Source organism: Brachyistius frenatus, unplaced genomic scaffold (genome assembly GCF_029030835.1).
Source record: "Brachyistius frenatus isolate BFR_SWC_R1_liver_20210118 unplaced genomic scaffold, ASM2903083v1 Contig_231, whole genome shotgun sequence".
In the NCBI taxonomy this organism is placed as follows: Eukaryota; Metazoa; Chordata; class Actinopteri; family Embiotocidae; genus Brachyistius; species Brachyistius frenatus.
This window is the reverse complement of record NW_027210830.1, coordinates 47,360-70,859: the sequence shown is the minus strand read 5'-3', so window position 1 is coordinate 70,859 and position 23,500 is coordinate 47,360. Positions and strand designations below refer to the sequence as shown.

Below are 23,500 nucleotides of genomic sequence, written 5' to 3'. Positions count from 1 at the left end.
TGCGGAGGAGGAGGAGGCACGTCGGCCTGTGACGTCAGCCCGCTACACCCCCTCCCTCCGTGCTCCGTTCAAGTGCAACAGAAGATCAAAGACACTCATCCTTTGTCCAGGTGAGTGTTCGATACGGTGACCTTTGACCTTCAGGAAAAAACGGCCTTAAAATCTAGTTATGAACATTAAAATCTTCTTTCTTCTTCCTGTCACCTGCTGCAATGTTGGACAGGAAACAGAAATCAAAACAAAAGAGAGAAAGGCTGTTGTTTTTAAATGGGTAAAAGAAGAAAGGTGATTAATGGGATGGATGCTTTGGCGCCCTCTGGTGGCACCCAGTTAAATAACACTTCTGGTGGAGAAGGAATCCGTAAAAATCCTGATTTTTAAAACCTTTCTAACAAAAAAAAAACATTTACATTTTATTCCTCTTTGTAATTGTTTTCTAAAACTTGTAGCTTTGTTTCTAGTCAAAGCAACAATATTTAAGATGGAGAAGAATTTTATTTTCCATTTTCTTTCATTTTGATTTGTTGTACTGTATATAAAACATTGATATATAAAGCTGTAAAAACTGAAAACAAAAATGGAAAAATTGTGAATTCAACTTTATAAGTTGCTGAACTGAAATAAAAAAAAGAGAAAAAAGTGTTTTGCAGGAGAACAGCAACAAACTGACAAGCTCATTAATCAATTCATGATTTATTATCAATAACAGCCATTTTTATATCACACAAATAAAAAGAATCTAAAATTAAAGAGAAGAGGGTGCGAAATAATAAATAAAACAGGAATTTGGAGATAATGAAACGATATATAAAATCATGTAAAATGAATGTTTGGTACTTTTATACATAATATACACAAGCTTTCTTTCAATGAAGGATGAAATCGTAATAACATGATGTCGTTCCCACCGACGCTGAAGAAACTGTCGAGTCAGCGTGTCGTCGAGGCGATGAATTATTTATATGGAAGTTTAACGGTTTCGAAATAAAACCCCAAAAAATATTCTGGAGCTTTTTGTTGTCACACTTGGTTTCAGATGCTCGTCGACTTAAAACTCGTAAACAAACAGCACAAACTGTTATCTGTATGAAAAATGCAGGTCCTTGAAGGCCACACACAGGTTAAACGGGGACAGAAGGAACCTGAACTCATCGTTTCTGTGAGCATTAAAAAAGACAAGGACGGCACCGGAGCCCGGCTTGGTGACGGAGACGCTGAGTGACTCCGAGAAGTGAAGTGTAAAGAGTCTTTAAAAAAAACAACAAAAAAAAAACAATCAGGGGGTCAGTGAACGCATCATCACTGCTCTCTGCTCTCTGAGTCCCTGCTGTTATCGGGCTCTGCAGCTCCTCCCGTCTCCTTCACCTCCTCAGGCTGCGGGACGGCTGTACTGGTGGCCACCTCCTCCTCCTTTGCTGGCTCCTCCTCCTCCACCACTGGCCCCGCCTCCTCATTTGCTGGCTCCGCCTCCTCACTGCTGGGAGAATGGAAGCCGCTGTTGTCGTGCGGTGGCAGTGGCGGGAGGTCGGAGGTCGTCTCTGCAGTTTCGGGTGGGGTTTCCTCAGGAGGAGGTGGAGGTAACGCCTCCTCTGACTCCTGCTGGTCGGAGGTTGGATGCACCTCCTCCTTCTCCGCCGGCTGGCTGTCCGCTCCCTTCACCTCCTTCCCTACCTCCTTCCCTACCTCCTTCCCTTCCTCCTTCTCTTCCTCCTTCTCTTCCTCCTTCTCTTCCTCCTCTTTGGTTGAAGCAGCTGATTCAACCTTCAGCAGGACTTCTTCATTCTCTTTCTTCCCGACAGATCCGTTCGACATGTTCGGAGGTTTCTCCTCAGAGGAAACGTCCTCCTCCTCCTCCTCTTTCTCCTCCTCCTCCAGGATGTCGTCCACGCCGGGCATCTCCATGCAGGACTCTCCGACGGAGCCCTCCACCTGGATCATGGACACCACCTGCTTCATCCTCCTCCTCTTCTGCGACTCCCCGCCTTCTCCCCCGTCAGGGTCCTCCTCCTCCCCCGCTCCTCCATACTCCCCGGCCCAATCGATGGACGGGTTGTCTCCCAGCAGCAGCAGGTTGGGGTCGCTGTTGCTGAGGACGATGCTGTCCCGGTACAGGTTGTGTCTCCTCTGGACGGCGGCCTCCTTCACCGCTGCAGAAGGAGAGAGGAGGTTAAAACGGGATTCTACATGACGTAAATAAACACATTTAATGTCTCCATCATGTTGCCTTCAGGAGTCCAAGTGGAAATCACTGCGTGGGCTCAGAAACACTTCTGAAAACCAACACAGTTCATCGCTGCGTCCACAAATGCAGGTTAAAACTCCCCAAAGAAGAAACCAGATAGAAACATGATCATGGACGCTGCATCCTCCAGGTTAAAGAGGAGAGGGAACATCCAGCTTGTTATCAGTGCTTGTTATCAGCGCTCAGCATGGTTCTCTAGTAGAAGAGTCCGCTGATGAACTGGCCTCCTGCAGTCCAGACCTGTCAATCACTGAAAACATAAAACTAACCCTGAACTGTCGAGCAGCTGAAATCCTCTGTCAGGCAAGAATGGGACCACATTTCACTTTCAAAACTCCAGAAACTGGTCTCCTCAGTTCCCAGACGTTTACAGAGTGTTGTTAAAAGAAGCGTTGCTGCAACACGGTGGTAAACATGAACCTGTTGCAGCTTTCTTTTTTCTTTTTTTTAAACACGATGCCATCAAATTCAAAATGAGCACATATTTTTCATAAAACAAAACAATTTCTCAGTTTTAACATTTGATTTGTTGTCTTTGGTCTAATTTCAATAAAATATGGGTTCATGTGATTCTGTATGTTTTTACATTTCACACAGCGTCCCAACTTATGGAAACGGTTGTGCACTGATCTCTAACATTATGAAGGGAGCTGCAGTGACGGGCTGTGACCACCAGGGGGCTCCGACGCACTCAGTGAGACTGCAGTGGAACAGTAACAGAAACCACTGACCCATCATGATGTCCTTCATCACCGAGTGCAGCACCACCTCCTCGAAGATGTTCTCCACCAGGATGAAGCGTGAAAAGTCCTCAAAGATCAGCTCCTGGAAGCGCGGCAGCTCCTGGTGTTCGACAACAAACAAACAAACAACAACAAACCTGTCAGCATCTGAACACTGTATTAGTGCAGGTTGTTGCAACATCGTTGTTGATGTTTTCTGGATGTTTTTTTTGTTTTTGGTGATGTAACGTTCAGGGACCCACCGAGCTGCAGGAAGGGCTGAGCTGCTTCAGCATGTACGGGATGAAGATCTGCAGCAGAGCCTCGCGGAAGAAACGCTTCCTCACCGTGCTGCTGTCGTAGTCAAATTTCTAAAAATACAAAAAAAAGAAGAAGAAAAATATCACTGAGTACAACAAAACCCAAAATAATCCAACATGGAGAAGAACAAATATATGCGTGTGTGTGTGTGTTTGCCCTGATTTCTGAGATCAGTGGGGAAGTATCATGACATAGTGCGGGTAAAAAAAAAAAAAACGACAGCAGAGGTGGAGGCTCCGCCCACAGTGAGACACAGAGATCAGAGGACACAAACACAGCAGAGAGTCTCAACACTGAGCTCGAAACACAATGGCTGCTCAGAAATTAGGGGAAATAACAGAAATACTGTATTTATCAGGAGGACCAGGGGGGCGGAGCTATAAAGATCAAAGTTACACCGCAGGTCGACCGAATGCTGCGACTTTTCAAAATAAAACAAAGAAAAAACTAAATGGCACAACATGCATGCGGACGAGTGATGTGATACAGTGATATGTATGTATGAGAGAAGTTGAATGGGAGTCTGTGGAGGCTTTTTGGAGCCGACCTCTGGTGGCACTCGGTGGTATTGCGGCTTTAAGACAACTAATTTTTTTTTCCGAGCCGGAAGCTACGAAGACTTTTATATCCAGTCTGTGTTTTTACCTTGATGACTCGGTCCTGGCAGCGCTGGATGGTCTTACAGAGGTCCTCGGTGCCCTGAGAGTCCAGACTCTGGTGGAGGATCTGCTCAAACGTGTACACCGCGTCGTCCATTTGCTGCGAACACACACAACGGCTTTCAGAGGTGATCACAAAAAAGATGTTTTTGGATGATGTGGCGCTCGTGTACGCCACCGATGAAATATCCACATATTCACAGTGTCAAATTTAATAATGCAATGCTTCCACTTCTGCTGGTTCTGCACACAAACATCTCCTCCATACTTCCCCTTCATCCCCAGCGGCCTGAGACGGCACCAACCGAACCAGCCGATCGGCCATAAACGCTGCAAAAACAGAAGCTGCAGAACAACTTCTCCTCGTTTTCTTCACAACACGAGAGTTCAAACAAGGGCAACTAATTAATAACTCCCCCAAGCCTCTTCATCATCATCATCATCAAGTGTTTGATAATTCAATAACAACTGAACGACTCTCTGTGGAAATAAAAATCGGATATTGACCTCGTTATCTCCTGGATTTGATCAAACTAGTCATCAGAGTCTTTATGAGCTTCCAGGAAAACCAAGAGACACCAGAAATACACAACATACCATTTTACTTTGTATTTACTATCATCATTATCCAGTGGTGTAGAGTATACAAGATATATTCAGTATATGAGAATATACTGGAACCAGACGTAGAGCTGAAGCACCTCTCCAACGGTCAGCTGACTGGTCGGTGCAGAACTGCTCTTTTTTTTCAGCTCCTATTTCTTCATATTTTGTTTTTTATTGGTGCCATTAAAATGATGTCAAAGTATCTATTAGCTGCTGTTACGAACAGATCGTCTTCTGTCTCCCACTTTCTGAGCAAATTTAGGGCCGTTTTCTTTTTTTTAGTTAAAAAATAAAAATCTGGGAATAATTTATAAAAGCTACTTTATTTCAACATTATTTGAACATGTAATCTTCGTCCGAGCCCTCGGTGTCGAGGTCCCGACCGCGAGGAAGACTCCGTCAGATGACGACGAGTCAAAAAGCTGCATACTTTGTCATGAGATATTTTTTACAGTGTAGAAGTTCAGGAACGGCTTCACAGCTTGAGGATATGTAGTTTCTAAAAGAACGCTCGAACTCTGAATGACCTTGAGTTAAAGTGTACCCCCCCCCCCCCACTGTCTCCGGGCCCCACAGAGGAGGTCAGGATAAGTGATTTCTCCTTGACGGGGGTGTGGGGGGAGGAGAGGGGAGGGGGGGGCTGCATGCCGGCCTTTTGGTTCTCTTCCCTGACACTTGGAAGATTTATGAAATTATCCGAAGGGCCCTGGGCTTTTTTTTACATCAGGAAGAAATACTGTTGCTACGGTTACGCACGCGCACACACACACACACACACACACACACACACACACACACACACACACACACACACACACACACACACACACACACAAAACAATAATAATAATAAAGTAGCTGCATTCCAATGTGGAAACATTCATGTTTTTACTTGAAATAAGTGGATTGTTGTACTTTTATGGGCACGAAAAAAAAAGCCAACAAGAAACAATTGGTTAATTTAACACTAAGAGCTTTTAAATAAAATAGATTGATAGACTTTTAATCTTTCCTCGTATTTGTTCATGCAGATAAGTTTGGGTTTTCTTTTTTCCAGGTCTTTGCATTGATGTCAATACAATGGAGGTCATAATAAAACTAAAAATTTTAAAGTGTTTCTTTGTCAGACAGCAGTGAAACGGAGAAAACACTGAACAGGACATTAAAGTCTCCATGAACACAACGCTCTTATTCTGAAGGGCTGCAGTCAAAACATTGGTGACACACACTCACACAGATCATCCACATTTTAAGCTTCTTTTTTTTTCTTTTTGCAGATTGGTGTAAAATCAAATTTGTGTGTTATGAGATTATCTGTAATCCAGAGAGAACAGACAGCAGCTGACATGATGCAGGAGGTTTCTGGATGATAAATGACCTGAATCAGAGACTCTGTGAAGTCTGACAGGTAAAAACCAGCATTAAAGGATTATTCCAGATTTATTACAACATTTTTAGTAGTTTTCATCATCAGTCCAATCATATATTCACCTTTACTTCCTGTTAGGTAGGTAGGTATTTACTTTATTAATCCCCGAGGGGAAATTTTTTTGACTGCTAGTGCAGAGCTTTACAGGGAGCAGATTTACAGATGAAGTTCTGGTCATGCTTTTATTTTTGAAAGGTCCCATTTATTGTACTGTGAAGGTCTCATAAAAAAGTAGTTGATATTTAGCTGGAAATTAAAAGTAAGGTCTTCAAATATAATATTTAAAAAAGCTCTTTCCTTCAGCCGTTCTCTATCTCCTCCTACTGCGCCTTTAAAATGCATTTTATTCTAAATTTGATCTTGAACTGTTCTATTTTTCAAAGACATGTTTTTATGTCCTTTTACATCCGTTTGTATTTGAGCACTTTGAGCTGAATTTCTTCTATGAAATTTCATTATTATTTATAATTTCTACATAAATTCTACAAACCTGTAAAATAAACTCGCTGCTAAACTCTGATGTACTGATGTCTATAAATTATTTTGTATTTACTTCACTCATAATTTCCTTTCTTTTCATTTTCTTTTTTTACCTTTGCTTAAAAATCAGTTTGAGACGCAAAACTAAGGAATTTCTAACGAAGCAGAAAATGTAAAACTGCCGTTTAAAGAAGCGAAGAGAAGCGTCACCTCTCTCATGAGGATCTGGGCTCTCTGGACGAACACCGACGGGCTGGACACGTCGAAGCGCTGCTGCAGGCCGTCCAGACTCAGCTGCTCCACCTTCTCGTAGCAGCTCTGCATCTTCACCGGATGGAAGGCCAGCATGGAGATCTTCTCCATGTGCTGAGGAACATGGGAGGAGATGGGATGGAGGTCAAAAGGGGAATAATGACCAGTTTTACCTCCTCCTCCTCCTCCTCCTCACCTGAGCCACCGTCTCCTTGGTGCCGTCGTTCATGGTGTTCTTGCTCATGTCCACCAGCTCCCTGAAGAAGACGTCTCGGACCTCGGAGAACCCGCGGCTGGTCGGCTCCATCAGGGCGTCCAGGATGGATCCGATGTACGGCTGGATGCTCACCTTCAGCAGCTTCTCCGACTTCGGGAGGACCGCGGCTGAACGCAGGAGAGTCCAGGAGTCAGTATTTAAGGAAGAAAACAGCTCGTGCAGAACAACTTCCTCCCGCTGGAAGCAGATCGACGCTCGTTTTATTCTGACGGGAACATTCCAGCGTTCATTCGCTGTATTTTTCGACACCACGTGGAAAAAGGTTTTAGCTATAATAATAGAAACTAATAGGTTAGGTTAGGTAGGTAGTTACTTTATTAATCCCCGAGGGGAAATCATAAATAAATAATCCATGATTCTGTATCAAATATAATACAATTTACATGCTTGTGTTTTATTTAGTGGCTTTAATGCCACTCGTATATTCCATTTATCATTTGATGTTACTTTGATGTCAGTTTACTAAAATATATTAATCTACAAAAAAAAGAGGCTTCGTACCAGATTTAATCTACCAGCTCATTTCTACCTGCAGTCCCACTGAACAGGATTAAACACAAATCCAGATATTAAATTAATACAACCAAAAATATACGAGAACAGGTTGTCAAATGTAAAATGAAGTTTGGTTATTTAAAATACATTTTTGTTTTAGCATCACTGGAGAAGACGTCTTTGAAAATCTTTGCAGTTTTTTTTTGTAAGATTTTAGATGGAGAGTTTATTCCATTTATTAACATCTTAAAAGAAAGTTTGTGCAAAAGTCATTTTGGGGCGTTTAACGTGACAATGAAGCCGACGTCTTCCTGCACGCAGAACCAGCGAAGGAAACCTGTTCTTAAAGAGCTGCTGGTCTGACCTCTGATCTTGTTGGTGACGTGCTCCTTGGAGGTGATGATCTGGTCCATGTCGGTTCGGATGGAGGCCTCCAGGGAGGAGGCGGCCGCCTCGCAGCGCTGCAGCACCTCCTCGTACTGCGCCCGGCACTGAGCCTGCACCAGGCCGTACACCGCCTCGCTGATCTGCACCGCAAACACACACAGCTGAGTGGAAACAGACCAATCTAAAAGAAAACAACTCTATTTACTGTCTTGCGTCCTAAATGCTTCAAAACACACTTTATTATTATTATTTTTTTTTCTTTCTGAAAACCAGCGAAGTTGAAAGTTGTTGGGACTCGTTTTCTCACCAGCATCCAGTTCCTCTGCTTCTCCTGCAGTTTGCCTTTGAGGCGGGGGGAGATCAGGTCCCTCAGCTCGGGGAGGAGACCCTCCATCACCAGGTTAGACAGGATCTACACACACACACACACACACACACACACACACACACACACACACACACACACACACACACACACACACACACACACACACACACACACACACAGTATATTTTAAATCAATGATGCTGTACGACAGAGTCCCCGGAGAAAGACGTCCCTGCCGGTCTCACCTGTGATTGGACACCACACATCATGTCCCAGGTGCCGTAGTGCCCCTGAGCCTGGCGGTAGAGTCGCACCGCATCGGTGAAGGCCGGAGTCTGAACTTTATTCTCCTCCGACAAACCTGGAGACGAGACGTGAGCGGTGAGCATTCAGGCACGCTGTCCAAGAAACAACTTTCATCAAATAATATTATGACTTGAGAAATCCAATCGGTTATTAATAATAAAAAAAAAAGAATAAAATGAATTCCACTTCAATGCTTCAGTGTGATTGTTTTTAAATATGCAGAATTATCTGCAAAAATATAGGTATTCTTAAAAAAGATGGAAATAGAAAGTAAATAGAAATATAACAGACAGTGAAATGTCGGTATGAGGACATCCAGCTGTTTGTGAAATCAACAGAATTAAAAGGTTTCTGCAGTTAAAAAACAACTAGTTTTAAAACTGGTTTGTGTCGTTCACGTGATGTGATGAGTCATCGCGTCACATCGTGACTCGCCACGCTCTCTTCTGTTTCTACTGTTGTAGCCCACGGCTGTTACCATAGCAACAACCCTACGACCGGGCACGTCACGAAAATAAAGTTGATTTATTCGTTCGTTCGAGACCTGCGATACAAGTTTTACACACAAACACAGTTCAGTGAATCTCCGCTGGAGAAGTGAAACTTCTTTCAATTCCCCAAAATATTCAAATCATTTCATAATTTGTGTGTGTGTGTGTGTGTGTGTGTGTGTGTGTGTGTGTGTGTGTGTGTGTGTGTGTGTGTGTGTGTGTGTGTGTTTTATCTGACAGGAGTCTTGAGAAACACGAGGCCTCAGACAGAAGTTCAACTCTCTACATTCCTCACGTCGTCCTGCTTCCAGAGAAAATGTGAACCAACTGTTAAAAACGCCGCTCGGCCAGCGTGTGACAACTCAACGATGACAAAGCCAGGAAGAGAGAGAGAGTGTGTGTGTGTGTGTGTGTGTGTGTGTGTGTGTGTGTGTGTGTGTGTGTGTGTGTGTGTGTGTGTGTGTGTGTGTGTGTGTGTGTGTGTGTGTGTGTGTGTGTGTGTGTGTGTGTGTGTGTGTGTGTGGCAGCAGACAGGAAGTCCCAAGACCTCTTTAAAAGAGGAGGTTATTATTATTCTGACTCGACGACAGGATTTCAAAACAAAACAAAACCTGGAATTTCTTCTTCTTGCTCAACAACCCTGAAAACAAATCTGTCTACTCGTCACAAGACGTCCGTCACAGCGTCCAGAAGAGTCCGGGTTGATTTTCAGTGACTCGACTGATCTCGACTGAATCAATGTGACGATAAGAGATGAAAAATAAATAAAGAGGGACAATGATCCAACTCTGTCGCTTTATTTGGACGTTTCTCAGCCAGACAAAGATCAGTGTTGTGACACCGTTTTACCTCCGTGGCACAAAAAGCACTTTCCTGAAAGACCTCCATTAGAAACGGGACGTTTGTATACATTTTTTAAATCCCACTAATGAGCAATGTTTTATGAAATTAAACAAAATAAAATCCTGTTTAATGAAATAATAAATGCCCCGGAGGCCCCGCCCCCTCCCTCACTGGGCCTATGAGAGCAGGAGAAAGACTCGTTGACCCGAGCTGAGGTCGGTCCACACACACACACACACACACACACACACACACACACACACACACACACACACACACACACACACACACACACACACACTTTGTTTAATAGAGCTGTTGAAAGAAAAGAGCCAGCGCCGCTATGTGAAGCACACGGAGAACACACGGAGAACACACGGGGAACACACGGGGAACACACGGAGAACACACGGAGAACACACGGGGAACACACGGAGAACACACGGAGAACACACGGGGAACACACGGAGAACACACGGGGAACACACGGAGAACACACGGAGAACACACGGGGAACACACGGAGAACACACGGAGAACACACGGAGAACACACGGGGAACACACGGAGAACACACGGGGAACACACGGAGAACACACGGAGAACACACGGGGAACACACGGGGAACACACGGGGAACACACGGAGAACACACGGGGAACACACGGAGAACACACGGAGAACACACGGGGAACACACGGAGAACACACGGAGAACACACGGGGAACACACGGAGAACACACGGGGAACACACGGGGAACACACGGAGAACACACGGGGAACACACGGAGAACACACGGGGAACACACGGAGAACACACGGAGAACACACGGGGAACACACGGAGAACACACGGAGAACACACGGGGAACACACGGAGTCGTTCAGCCGCTACGTCACGCGTGTCGCGGCTCAGGCATGTTAACTATGGCTGCCTCGTCCTCTCAGCTTCCAGCAGCTCTGGCTCTTTGCCATTTGACTTTTTTTACACAAACTGCAGGACAAAGTCTCGTTTCAGGTCGTCGAAGGAACCAAAGATCAGAAACTCCACTCGACGAGAGGACCTGAAACTGGAGCAGAGAAACAGCAGAATTTATGGGGAACAGAAAATCTTCAACCCGCCCGCTTACAGCCGAGTGTTCCTGAGCCCATGCAGTGATTTCAAAACTCTGGAAATCATCAACAGAGAAACTTGAAACGTTTCAGAAAGTCTGTCGGAGATGAAGCGACGAGCCGGGCGAGGTGTTCTGATGGTGGTCAACGGTTCAAGAGGGGGCGGAGCTTCACCGTCCGAGACCGAAGAAGAAGAAGGAGCGTCGGGTGAGGAGACACCAGGTGGGTTTTTTCTTTGATGTTGGTGGGAGTTGTGCAACCGTGAATTCGTCCCCCAGAGTCAGACTGTCAACACCGAGTTCCACTGGGAACCTTCTGAGGCGTCTGAGGTAAAACATTGGCTGCAAAACCACTTGAACTGTGTCGCCATGGCAACGGGGGTTAAATGCAGCTTCAGTTCACTCAGCAGGTCCTCCGGCTTTATCTACACGGACCTCCCACAAAAACACTGTTTACAACACTGCAGAGCTGCACCTGGTAATCTGCACTCAGTCTGTACACACACACACACACACACACACACACACACACACACACACACACACACACACACACACACACACACACACACACACACACACACAGCTGTTTGTACATTTCCATTTCCACCCTGCAGTAACAGTTAACGAACAGTTCGAGGAGGCAGACAAGCCGACGTGAAGTCAGAACAAAGCTCCCGTTATGTGTGACAGGTTCCTCAATCCTAATCTGAACCCAGCGCCATGGCAACCAGGTAAATAAATCCCAGCATGATGACACTCAGTTGTATTCACCGTGATTTCCACTTTTTAAGTCCCGTGCTAGTTTCACATTCACCTCTCCGACTAACCAGAAATATAAATGTTTATTGAACTGAATTACTTGATGGTGTCTGATGTAGTACCGGACACAGCAGAAAGGGGACGCTCTTGTTTTTAGCTTCATGAATCCCAGACAAGCGACAACTTTACTCATTAATGGGATTTAAGTTACAATTTAATAATTAACTTGACCATATTTGGGTGAGCTGGGGGAGGAGCCAGCGGTGGATCTGACCGATCTGATCGGAAACCTGACGATACTACGTCCCGCCCACCGATAGCTGTAACCTGACTGCACCACAGGCCTGTCAATCAAACAGACACGCCCCCAAAAACAGGTCTTCTTGAATCTTCTTTTCTAATGAATGAGGGATTATTCCTACGAGCCTGTACGTTCAGGATGAAGGGGCATCATTTCTTTCTCTACATCTGGCTTTTTTCCACACTAAAAAAACTCAGTATATTTGAGATATTCAGACTCAGACGTTTCTCGAGGACACTTGTGGGGACGTTTGGAGTTCCTCCCTGTAGACCTCAGCAGCCACAGACCAAATCAAAGTCCCCATTTATCCCATAAACCTGCCTCACAGCATCAGGATAGAGCTTCTTCTTCCCAGGAATGTTATTAACAAACGTGTGTGTGTGTGTGTGTGTGTGTGTGTGTGTGTGTGTGTGTGTGTGTGTGTGTGTGTGTGTGTGTCGTCGTGGAGACTCACCATCGTTGGCGTGCCGGACGCAGTCCTGGAGGACGGCGTGCCACTTCTGCTGCTCCTTCTCCGTCACCACGCAGAAGTAGTAGTGACGGCCGTACGGGTGCCAGAGGATCAGAGGGAACTGGGTGGCGCACTTCAGGAAGGGCGACGTCCCGACCTTCGCTTTCACACCTGGAAGAAAACGTACACGACGTAAATACACCGAGACGTTCGAACTCTCTGAAACATGCAGCGTGACGTGAATCTGATGTCATAAATGTCTTAACAGGTGTTTGAATATGGACAAAACAAACACATTCTGTCTCATTGAAATTTTATTCTGTGTAAATGAAATGGTGAAACATACGACGATCTGCTACCATTCAATTACATTAAAACTAAGAGTCAGTGATGTCATCGTTGGTTCATGAACGTTATGAATCCTCCAGTTCAGATTCTGTCCGTCACCATCTTTACCAGTTCGAAATGGTTCGGAGCAGGAAGTGACCATATTTGGACGAGCTGGGGGAGGAGCCAGCGGTGGATCTGACCGATCTGATCGGAAACCTGACGATACTACGTCCCGCCCACCGATAGCTGTAACCTGACTGCACCACAGGCCTGTCAATCAAACAGACACGCCCCCAAAAACAGGTCTTCTTGAATCTTCTTTTCTAATGAATGAGGGATTATTTTCAGATGGACCTCCAGAAAACTAAGAAGAAGGAGTGACTTTAGCTAACAACACCGAGATAACTGATGGACACATTTGATTCACTTTGGATTTGATGAGAGAAGTTGAATGGGAGTCTATGGAGCCGGAGGCTTTTTGGAGCCGACCTCTAGTGGCACTCGCTGGTATTGCAGCTGAAGACACTTCTGCATCAGAACCATTTTACAGACCTGAAGCTACGAACTCTTTAATAAACCGTCTGTGAACTCTTGTATGATGGTTTGCTGCATTTCTCTCAAATCTTTTTTAAGAGTTTTGTTTTGTAATTGAATATTGTTGGATTATGGTTTTACAAACTTTTCTGTGTCCTTTTGAAGCTGTTTCACAAGTTATAAAGTTAGGTAATGAATACTGACCAAAAAAAACATATTTTGACACCAGTCCTATGAAGGAGGCGGAGCCAGCTTAGGTGATGTAGGACCTTGTTAAAGGTCCCATCTTTTTGCGGCTTATTTCCCAATTAATTATGATTATTTTCCTCCTCCTCACCAGGCAGGCTGTTGCTGATCAGCTCCAGGTAATTCTCCATCGTCGTCAGCACTCTGTAGCCGGCACAGTTGATGGTTCCTTTGGGATGGAGGCGTCTGTCGTGGGACTGTTCGTTAGGACATGGGAGCAGAGTTAACGAGCGAGGCGGCGAAATCGAACCGGCGTCGCGTAAAACCGACACGGAAACGAGATACGCACCGATTTGTTGTCGTAGCAGTTGATGTTGTAGGAGTCGGGCACGAACAGGAAGCGGTTCCTCCACTTCCTGTTCTCCTCCAGGTACTGGAAGAGCGAGCCGGAGAAGATGGACTTGTTCTCCAGAGGGACCTGTGGGAGACGTTCACATCTCAGATTAATCCTTCTTTATCCTCAAACAGAGTCAACATCGTCTTCCTCAAGAGACACCTGCGCAATAAACCAGGCTGTGTGTGTGTGTGTGTGTGTGTGTGTGTGTGTGTGTGTGTGTGTGTGTGTGTGTGTGTGTGTGTGTGTGTGTGTGTGTGTGTGTGTGTGTGTGTGTGTGTGTGTGTATAAACTGTAAAACAAAAGTCTTTCACAAGCCCGACACACTTTGATGACGTGATGAACACGGTAGGTTCTCCGGCGTCTCCATGGCAACAGAAACACAAATAACCATTTACTTGCATTTTCCAGGAAGAAAGTAAGGATGAACTTTCTATTTGTTTTTAGTTGGGATGTTGTTAGAGAACAAAACCAGCATTTCTGTATGAATATTTTTTTTTTAATTTTTTTTTAACGAATTAAAAAATATATTAAAAGTATAGTTCACCTTGCGGTGCAGCAGCTGAGGCTGCGGGCCGCCTCCTCCTTCGATGTCAAAGCGGACTTTGTTGAATAGAGCCACCGCGTACTGCTGCTCGTAGAGACGGCCGAACTCCCCCATCAGCACACCGGTCCGAGCTGCAACACACACACACACACACACACACACACACACACACACACACACACACACACACACACACACACACACACACACACACACACACACACACACACACACAATGTAAAGACTATAATGTTCATTGTGCCTCATATTGTGTTTCAAACAATCGTCTGCTGACGTGCTGCACAGCATTCATTCACATCAGTCTTATCAACGTGACTCACATCAACACACAAAGGCTCAAAAGATGTAAACATTAAAGTCCTTAGAGTCCATAAAAAAAAATAAGAAGATCTGATTAATGCACTGGATTCAGATGTATCGTGTCGTCACGTGTTGAGTTGTGTTTACATCACTTTTAAACCCAACTTTAACCCTCGACAGAAATGTTTTCCCTGATTTGGAGTAATACCAACATTGGACACAGCAACGCATTACTTTCTCCTTTTACGAGACAAATGAAGGCCGAAATGAAGAAAATACAACCCGGTGCCACGATAAAAACGTGAAACTGTCACGCCTAGAGAGGCCGAAGCGTCGCTGTGTCACGTTTTGTTTGCCGGGTCGTCACTATCGTCTTTGTGCTTCGTGTGGGAAAACATTACGGTGAAAGTCCAACCCATACTTTGATTAAAGCCGCTCACGCTGTTCTTTTTGTGTTTTATCAGAGCGTCCACGCCTCGAATGTTTGCTGCAGCTCTGGTTGACCTTCAACTCTGTCACTGCTCTGTTATCCTACAGATACGAGGTCAACCACAAAGCGCTGCACGGAGAAACGGGAAGCAACAACCTTCACGAAGAAGTGTCGTCTCACACGTGACATTAATATCATGAAGAAGAAAAAAAAAAAAAGGACTCCTGAAGATCAAATTAAAGCTCAGCAATGAACGTTTTCATCACGATTCACACAAACACAAAGCCAACAACATCAAGTAATTAGGATAATAAGGCAGTTCAGGCCCAGCAGGGAGGGAGGAGGGGGGGGACTTCAGGAAAACAAAAGTCTCTTTGTTTACTTCATCATGAACAAAGAAAAACAGTTCTCCATCTAAAAATGATGATTCAGTTTAGTAATTCATGAAACAAAGCATTTTAAAATCACATTACATGTTGATGCTGTAAATTATCAACCAGCAGCTCTTCACTCTTCATCACTTCCATGAATATCAATGTAACTGGTAATATTTGACTTATCAAGCGATCAATATTAACGCATGAATTCCTGCGTTAACACGTCATGAGATCATCAGGTGAGCGACACGAGTTGGTTCGTCATCTCGTGCGTGAACAACACATTCAGTAAAGCATCGACTGAGGTGATGACTTCATCAGCTTTGAACCCAAAGCTGCAAAAAAAAAGAGAAAAGAGAAGCGTAGAAGTCGGCTGACCACCGCGGGTTACGATAAACACAGGATCAAGACACGCATCTGGATTATTAAATGTGATGATGCAGCTTTTAGCTCTGAACCAAAGGTCAGTTACACAGAATCCTGAGAAGAGTTGAAGCTGCATCCAAAAAAAAAATCGGACTGAAGGAGGGAAAGAAACCGTTAAGAAAACAAATGGAGCCGAACGGCTGGAACGAATCAATAATGTTTCCAACATGAAAACCACCAGCAGAAACCTTCCTGATACCGAGCAAACATGCATCTTTATTAGGCTTTAAAAAGTCCGAAAACATTTGCAAGATTTTGACAAGAAATGACAAAACATGCACATGTGGCAATTTAAAAAAAATAAATAAAATTCCTTCAGTATTTGGTGGGAAATATGTGTTGCAGCTGCAGCGGTGGGGAGGATGACCCGTCTGCTCCCATCTGCTCCTCATTGTGGTTGTAAAATACCGCTTTTGCATTTGGAAGTATGTAATTAAGGCCTTTCTGGTGGAGCCATTAGGAAGGTATCCTCACAGTTATGAGTGACGGACTGAACGGAGATACGAAGAAGGAAAACGACCCGGAGAGTTCAACGGTTCGGATTATACTGAAGCTCCTGCACAAGCGCACGATCGTGGAAAATAAAAAAAAAGCACAAGGGAATTGTTTTCTGACTTCGGACAGGAATGTGACCCTTCACTTTAAAAAGATGGAGGAACTGGAGAGATGCCAAGAGAAAGTTCAGAGCCACGAGCCTTTTTTTTTGTTGCTTGGCACGAGTTGTTTGCTGGAAAAATAAACATCTAATGCAGCTTCACAAGTACATAAAAAGCCTAAAAAGATCTGATCGGAAACCTGACGATACTACGTCCCGCCCACCGATAACTGTAACCTGACTGCACCACAGGCCTGTCAATCAAACAGACACGCCCCCAGAAACAGGTCTTCTTGAATCTTCTTTTCTAATTCAATAATATTGAAAACCCATTCCTTGTACAAATATCAAAACAGACAACATGCAGGAATGTTGTTGTTTTTAAATCCCCTAATTAACTAACAAAATGAGCAAAAAGTCATCAATGTCTAAAAGTGGAATTATGATGATAAAATATTAAAATAAAAATGTACACAAATACATCAAACACTGAAACCTGTCAAACACATTTCATTTAGTACCAACACCCAGCGGTTATCTCGATCAGATTTGCGCCCAGTTGGTTAACTTCCTCCTTTTCTGAGTGGGAGGGGCTTAAGACACTGCAGGATGAGTGCATCATAGAAGGGATGGGGGGGAGGGGAGGGTGGGTCAGCAAACAGAGTCATGGCTGACTCATTTAATACTGACTGCAGACAGTAGCAATGCAATCGTCTTAGACTCGTCTTAGTCACGCGGCACTAATCTCCGTATGATCATGAAAACCACAGAAAACCAACATGAGTTCGCACCCTGCGGACGTCGGACAGCTTCCTCCCTGCATGTCCACCTTCAACGTCTTTATTCGTTTTCAAACCCCGTTTCAAAAGTTCTTTTTTTTCCCCTGACAATTATTTACAGCGATATTTGCGATTTTCTAGTTTTCCTCCTTCTGGCTTTTAAAACTCTCCACGGTCGACATGTTTTCATTTGGAAAAGTCATTCAGCTTCATCACATGACCACCAGACCAGCAGGGAGGTGTGTGTGTGTGTGTGTGTGTGTGTGTGTGTGTGTGTGTGTGTGTGTGTGTGTGTGTGTGTGTGTGTGTGTGTGTGTGTGTGTGTGTGGTGGTGGGGGGGGACAGAGAGGTGTGTGGGGGTCAAAGACCTCCTTTCATTTCAAAAGACTGACCGCAGCAGGAAGATGCTCTCCACAGATAATGCTGTCTTTATTTGCTTTAAGTGCAACGTCAGCAAACTTTTTCAGGATTTCCACCGTCTGTCCGTCTGTCCGTCCGTCTGTCCACTTCTTGACTGAGAAAACCGCTGAATAGACACATTTCATGGCCAAAAGTGGAGACGCCCTGTTTGCCTTGTGAAGCTAATGCAGAAGTGCCTTAACGTGTAATACCACTGAGGGCCACTAGGGGCTAGCTACAACAACAAAAAAAACTCCCATTGAAAAAGCATCAAAAAGTTATCAAGTCATCATGGTGTCATTGACATCAGGACTCAAACACTCATATCTTTTTTTTGGGAGGGGGGTGGGGGGGGCTGTTTGATTGACAGGACTGGGGTGCAGTCAGGTTTCCGGTATAGGTGGGCGGGGCATAGTGTGTCCCTGTTGCTTCCCCCCCAGCTTACCTGAAAGCTTTCAAAACATCCGTTCACAAACTATAAAGTGAGAACTATAAATTCATGTCAAAGAAGCTTTTTCTCGCGAATAAAAATCCAAGAAATCAGCAAACTGATGTTTAAAAAAAACAACAACAACAAAAAAGAGCAAAAAGCACGACGGTCGAATAACCTAAGACAGGATAACGAAGCCTCGACTGAGTCGCGCCATTTTTGGAACGATCTATTCACGGAGCTGTAATTTACCGACCTCGTGTCCTGTTATTGGAAACGCAGGTGAACAAAAGGTTCCCGTCCTCCGGAGGACGTTTCTGGACCCGAGTGCGTGAATGTTTTGTGACGTCGTCTTTATCTCCCGTCAGTCGGGGACGATTCACCCTCCCACCCCCTTTTGGCTCCTGCTCCTCCTCCTCCTCCTCTTCCTCCTCCTCCTCCTCCTCCTCCTCCCTCCACAGCGCCTTAACAAAAACATTCCTCTGAGATGGACCCATCGGCTGACTCATAAATTCAGGCCGTGTTCCCGGCGGCTGTTCTTCGAATGAGAGCGTATTTAGTCAAGACTTAAACGTGTTTACGGAGATAATTAGAGGCAGTTTGACTTCAAAACGTTTCACTGGAGGAGTTTTTGTCTCTGGACCACCAGAGCTGAGATGGATATGTATTTCATAAAACCTGGAGACACTTACATGATCAATGATAAATAATAAAAAGTTATTTCACACTGGACCGACCAGCAGGCATGTCATCAACCATCAGTGACGTCATCAACCATCAGTGACGTCATCATCCATCAGTGATGTCATCGTTGGTTTGTGAACGTTATGAATCCTCAAGTTCAGATTCTGTCCGTCACCATCTTTGCTAGTTCAGAGCGGTTTGGAGCAGGAAGTGACCATATTTGGACGAGCTGGGGGAGGAGCCAGCGGTGGATCTGACCGATCTGATTGGAAACCTGACGATACTACGTCCCGCCCACCGATAGCTGTAACCTGACTGCACCACAGGCCTGTCAATCAAACAGACACGCCCCCAAAAACAGGTCTTCTTGAATCTTCTTTTCTAATGAATGAGGGATTATTTTCAGATGGACCTCCAGAAAACTAATAAGAAGGAGTGACTTTAGCTAACAACACCGAGATCACTGATGGACACATTTTATTCACTTTGGATTTGATGAGAGAAGTTGAATGGGAGTCTATGGAGCCGGAGGCTTTTTGGAGCCGACCTCTAGTGGCACTCGCTGGTATTGCAGCTGAAGACACTTCTGGATCGGAACCATTTTACAGACCTGAAGCTACGAACTCTTTTATATACAGTCTGTTGCTCTTGACTCAAGACAACAACTCTGCACTTCACCTATTCGCTGCTTTTAAGAAAATAAAACACCACCTTTGGAAGTTGTGGCTCTAACAAACAGCACTGCACGGGTTTTACGTGGTCCAGTTATTACAGTCGGGTTTTTTCCTCCTAATGGAGATCACAAAACTTCTAATTGCCGCCAAGTTTACAAAGAGTTCCCTCATGCAGCCCGGTCAGTGGGGGAGGGGCCAGGAAACAGGAAATCCTCCGTTTTATTTTGGTTTCTTTAAATCCCAGGCTCTGCAGCGAGGCCTGGTCGAGGTGTGTCTACTCTCACCTTCAACACACAGTCACACACACACACACACACACACACACACACACACACACACACACACACACACACACACACACACACACACACACACACACACACAGTTTTTCTTCTGGTGTTATATTCACATGAAGTTAAACCAGATTTTGATACTCCATAAGTCATTATTAATGTTTTTTTCTGCCTGGAGGCAAACTTTCTCCCTGCTGCTGCAATAAAATGGATTTTTCAGGGCCTGAAATCAGTTAACATTGTATTTTAACAATGTCTTATTGTCTCTGAATGTTGCTGCTGCTGCCGTCGAGGGGTTTTTCCCTCCTCAACCAAACGGTCTCTCTGTAAAGCTGCGTTAGTTTTGAGCGTTTTCACAGGAAAAAATTAATAAAAGCTGCCCGTTGCTATGGAAACACAGTTAATGAGAGAGGAGAACGCAAGCAAGAAAAAAAAAAAAAAACTATTTGCTAAATGAGGTAAAAAATATAAAAAGCTCCATAGAGGGAATCCAACATCCTCCCAGGTCAATCTTTATTTCTTCAGTTTTATTACTGATCTCAAAAAACTGCTCTGAAAACATTCGGCAGTTTTTGTGAGTCAAAGAGTTCCCGTGCTGAACACACGTCTGTTTTGTGACCGCCGGTAACGTGAACATTCGTGATTTCACCTCAAACTGGAACAGAAAAACATCCGATTCTGACAGAGAGGTGACGTCTTTCATCGAAGACAGACGAAGGAGACCGAATGTAAATTACTGATCTGATCAGAGTCACAGCAGCTTATCACCTTCTCAGTGTCAGGAATGAATGTGTGTGTGTGTGTGTGTGTGTGTGTGTGTGTGTGTGTGTGTGTGTGTGTGAGTGAGTGTGTATATGTGTGTGTGTGTGTTTTGGGGTTTTAATGATAAATCCAGGCACTTCCATTGAAGGCAGCCGGCACACTCAGCCTCGTCTTGGCTGCAGAGACCAGGCGGCGCTGCTCAAGGCCTGGAGGAGGTTTCCATCTCCACACACACACACACACACACACACACACACACACACACACACACACACACACACACACACACACACACACACACACACACACACACACACACTGTGTGTGTGTGTGTGTGTGTGTGTGTGTGTGTGTGTGTGTGTGTGTGTGTGTGTGTGTGTGTGTGTGTGTGTGTGTGTGTGTCTGCTTTCGCTCTCATTATCAGCTGCTCTTAAACTTTCTGCAGAACTGGAGGATGTGATGGGTCCAATCAGACAGACGGCCGTCTACATGTTGAAACATGTTTCCTGTTATATTTACACTCCTGTCAGGTCAAACATGGCAGCTTCATACTTTACAGATTAAATCACCAACAGACTGTTTCTAAAAGAGTTCGTAGCTTCAGGTCTGTAAAATGGTTCTGATCCAGAAGTGTCTTCAGCTGCAATACCAGCGAGTGCCACTAGAGGTCGGCTCCAAAAAGCCTCCGGCTCCATAGACTCCCATTCAACTTCTCTCATCAAATCCAAAGTGAATCAAATGTGTCCATCAGTTATCTCGGTGTTGTTAGCTAAAGTCACTCCTTCTTCTTAGTTTTCTGGAGGTCCATCTGAAAATAATCCCTCATTCATTAGAAAAGAAGATTCAAGAACACCTGTTTTTGGGGGCGTGTCTGATTGATTGACAGGCCTGCGGTGCAGTCAGGTTACAGCTATCGGTGGGCGGGACATAGTATCGTCAGGTTTCCGATCAGATCGGTCAGATCCACCGCTGGCTCCTCCCCCAGCTCGTCCAAATATGGTCACTTCCTGCTCCAAACCGCTCCGAACTAGCAAAGATGGTTCAGAATTTGAACTGGAGGATTCATAACGTTCACAAACCAATGATGACATCACTGATGGATGATGACATCACTGATGGTTGATGACGTCACCGATGGTTGCAGACCGACTCCTATTAAACAAAGTTTGGCCTCTTTTGCTCCATGAAAGCAAAATGAAAACTCTGCAGCTGAATGCTGACGTCTGCATGACATCACGCTGCTGAAGGTCATATTTCGTGGTTGTTGGTAGATTACAGTCTGTTTAACACACGCCTGGTTACTGAGGATGATGTCATCGCAGTCCGCACCGCCGAGAGCTTCACGTGCTCCGACGTGTACGTCAGAACGGATTTAACATGTTCCTGTGGCGTCCTGCTCGCAGTACTTTTATTTGATCTGCTCCACATCTGACTTCACTTCACACGCGGATCGGTGGGCGGGGCCTCGTCGGATTCATGTGTATGAACCGAAGTGGGAACAAAGTCCAACCGAGCACCGGTTAACCGGGTTGATAAACTGTGATGGAGTGAACGGACCGGGTGTGGCCGGATACCTGAACCTCTTTAACCACCGAAGATTAACGTATGGAAACACAACGGAGACAAAACAACCGTTTTAATTTAATCAGCTGATTAATCAGTTGGTCCACTGACAAAAGAAATCTGCAAACTGTGGTGATCATTTTAAATTGGGTTTCAAGCAAAACTTCTTTAGTTCAAGTTTGTCTGTGATTTTTTTTTTTTTTTTTTTTTTTTTTTTTAAGAGATGCAAAGTGAATATTTTTGTGTTTGGAGCCTTTTTTCAAATCAAGACATTCGCAGATGTTCTTTAAGTCTCTTTTTTTTTAGGCCACAACTTCCTGATATTTTCAAGAGCAAACGATTGATTTAACTAATATACAAATAATTGAAAGAAGATTCAAGAAAAGATCCCAAACCTACCGTAAAGACAACAATAAAGTCAAATGTAAAGCTCAGTTTTCTGGCTGATATTTTTCAGGTGGTCATTTTTCAGATCAAGTAAAGCGGAAGAAGAAGAAGAAGAATTTGACTTATTGGAGAATAAAAGTAGAAAACGGCTCTCGGACCGTCAGCTGAGGAAACTTTGGGGCAACAACTGTTTTAAAATGAGTAAAAAAAAAAACCCCGTTTGAAAGTCGTCCCAGAACAGATGAACGACCTGAACACTCCCAAACTAAAAGGTTTTCAAACGGTTTCCAAAAGTATCTGCGGACTTCTGATCCGCTGCTTTCTTTCCACGCTGCGTGACGTTCACTGCTGCAGTAAATCTGACACACGGAGGTTCAAGCAGAATAATAAAAACCAGAAGTCAGACTGAGATCCTACTAAAACATGACTCTCACTTTTCTCGGAGACTCTTTCAGAGTTTGGAGGCCGCTGCGTAAAAAACGCACACGTGCCAAAACAACGCCCCTCACCTGAGATCATCTCCCGCTTGGCTTCATCCAGATGACTGGAAACCACGTCCCCCATGGTGAATGGGCTCTGAGATCCCCCACACAGACTCCACTGCTGGTCTACAACTTGGTGTGGCCTCCCCCTCGTGCAACAAGCAGCAGCAGCTCCGTCACCTCCTCTCCGCCGCAGCACGAGCTCACTGACTGCAGCCTGGACGGACGGGCGGTGGCAGACGCTCCGCCAGGGGTGCTGGGGAAGGACAAAAAACCACAGAGTTGGCAGGGCAACAAACTGAGGGCTGTTTCTCGGAGAGACACGCCCCCTTTGGGGAGGGGGAAACTCCGTGCGTTCACGGTCCTCTGGGAAACGGAAGACCTCTGCAGCAGGATAAAGAAGTCAAAGAAAATGCTGAGGTCGTGAAACCACATCTATTATCACC

At 44.8% G+C, this 23,500-nt stretch overlaps 1 protein-coding gene across 1 annotated transcript; it reads right to left on the bottom strand.

Annotated features, from left to right (window-relative positions):
- Positions 1–677: 677 nt before the first annotated feature.
- niban2b (niban apoptosis regulator 2b) lies at positions 678–23,293 on the bottom strand. Its single transcript, XM_069720063.1, has 14 exons — positions 23,082–23,293; positions 14,453–14,583; positions 13,861–13,989; positions 13,663–13,768; positions 12,465–12,632; positions 8,444–8,559; positions 8,178–8,282; positions 7,848–8,010; positions 6,908–7,095; positions 6,670–6,825; positions 3,931–4,044; positions 3,228–3,335; positions 2,974–3,085; positions 678–2,147 (listed from the first exon to the last, which is right to left on the bottom strand). Exons 1-14 carry the CDS (start codon positions 23,134–23,136, stop codon positions 1,300–1,302), a joined length of 2,499 nt encoding a protein of 832 aa, XP_069576164.1. The 5' UTR covers positions 23,137–23,293; the 3' UTR covers positions 678–1,299.
- Between the last annotated feature and the right edge of the window lie 207 nt (positions 23,294–23,500).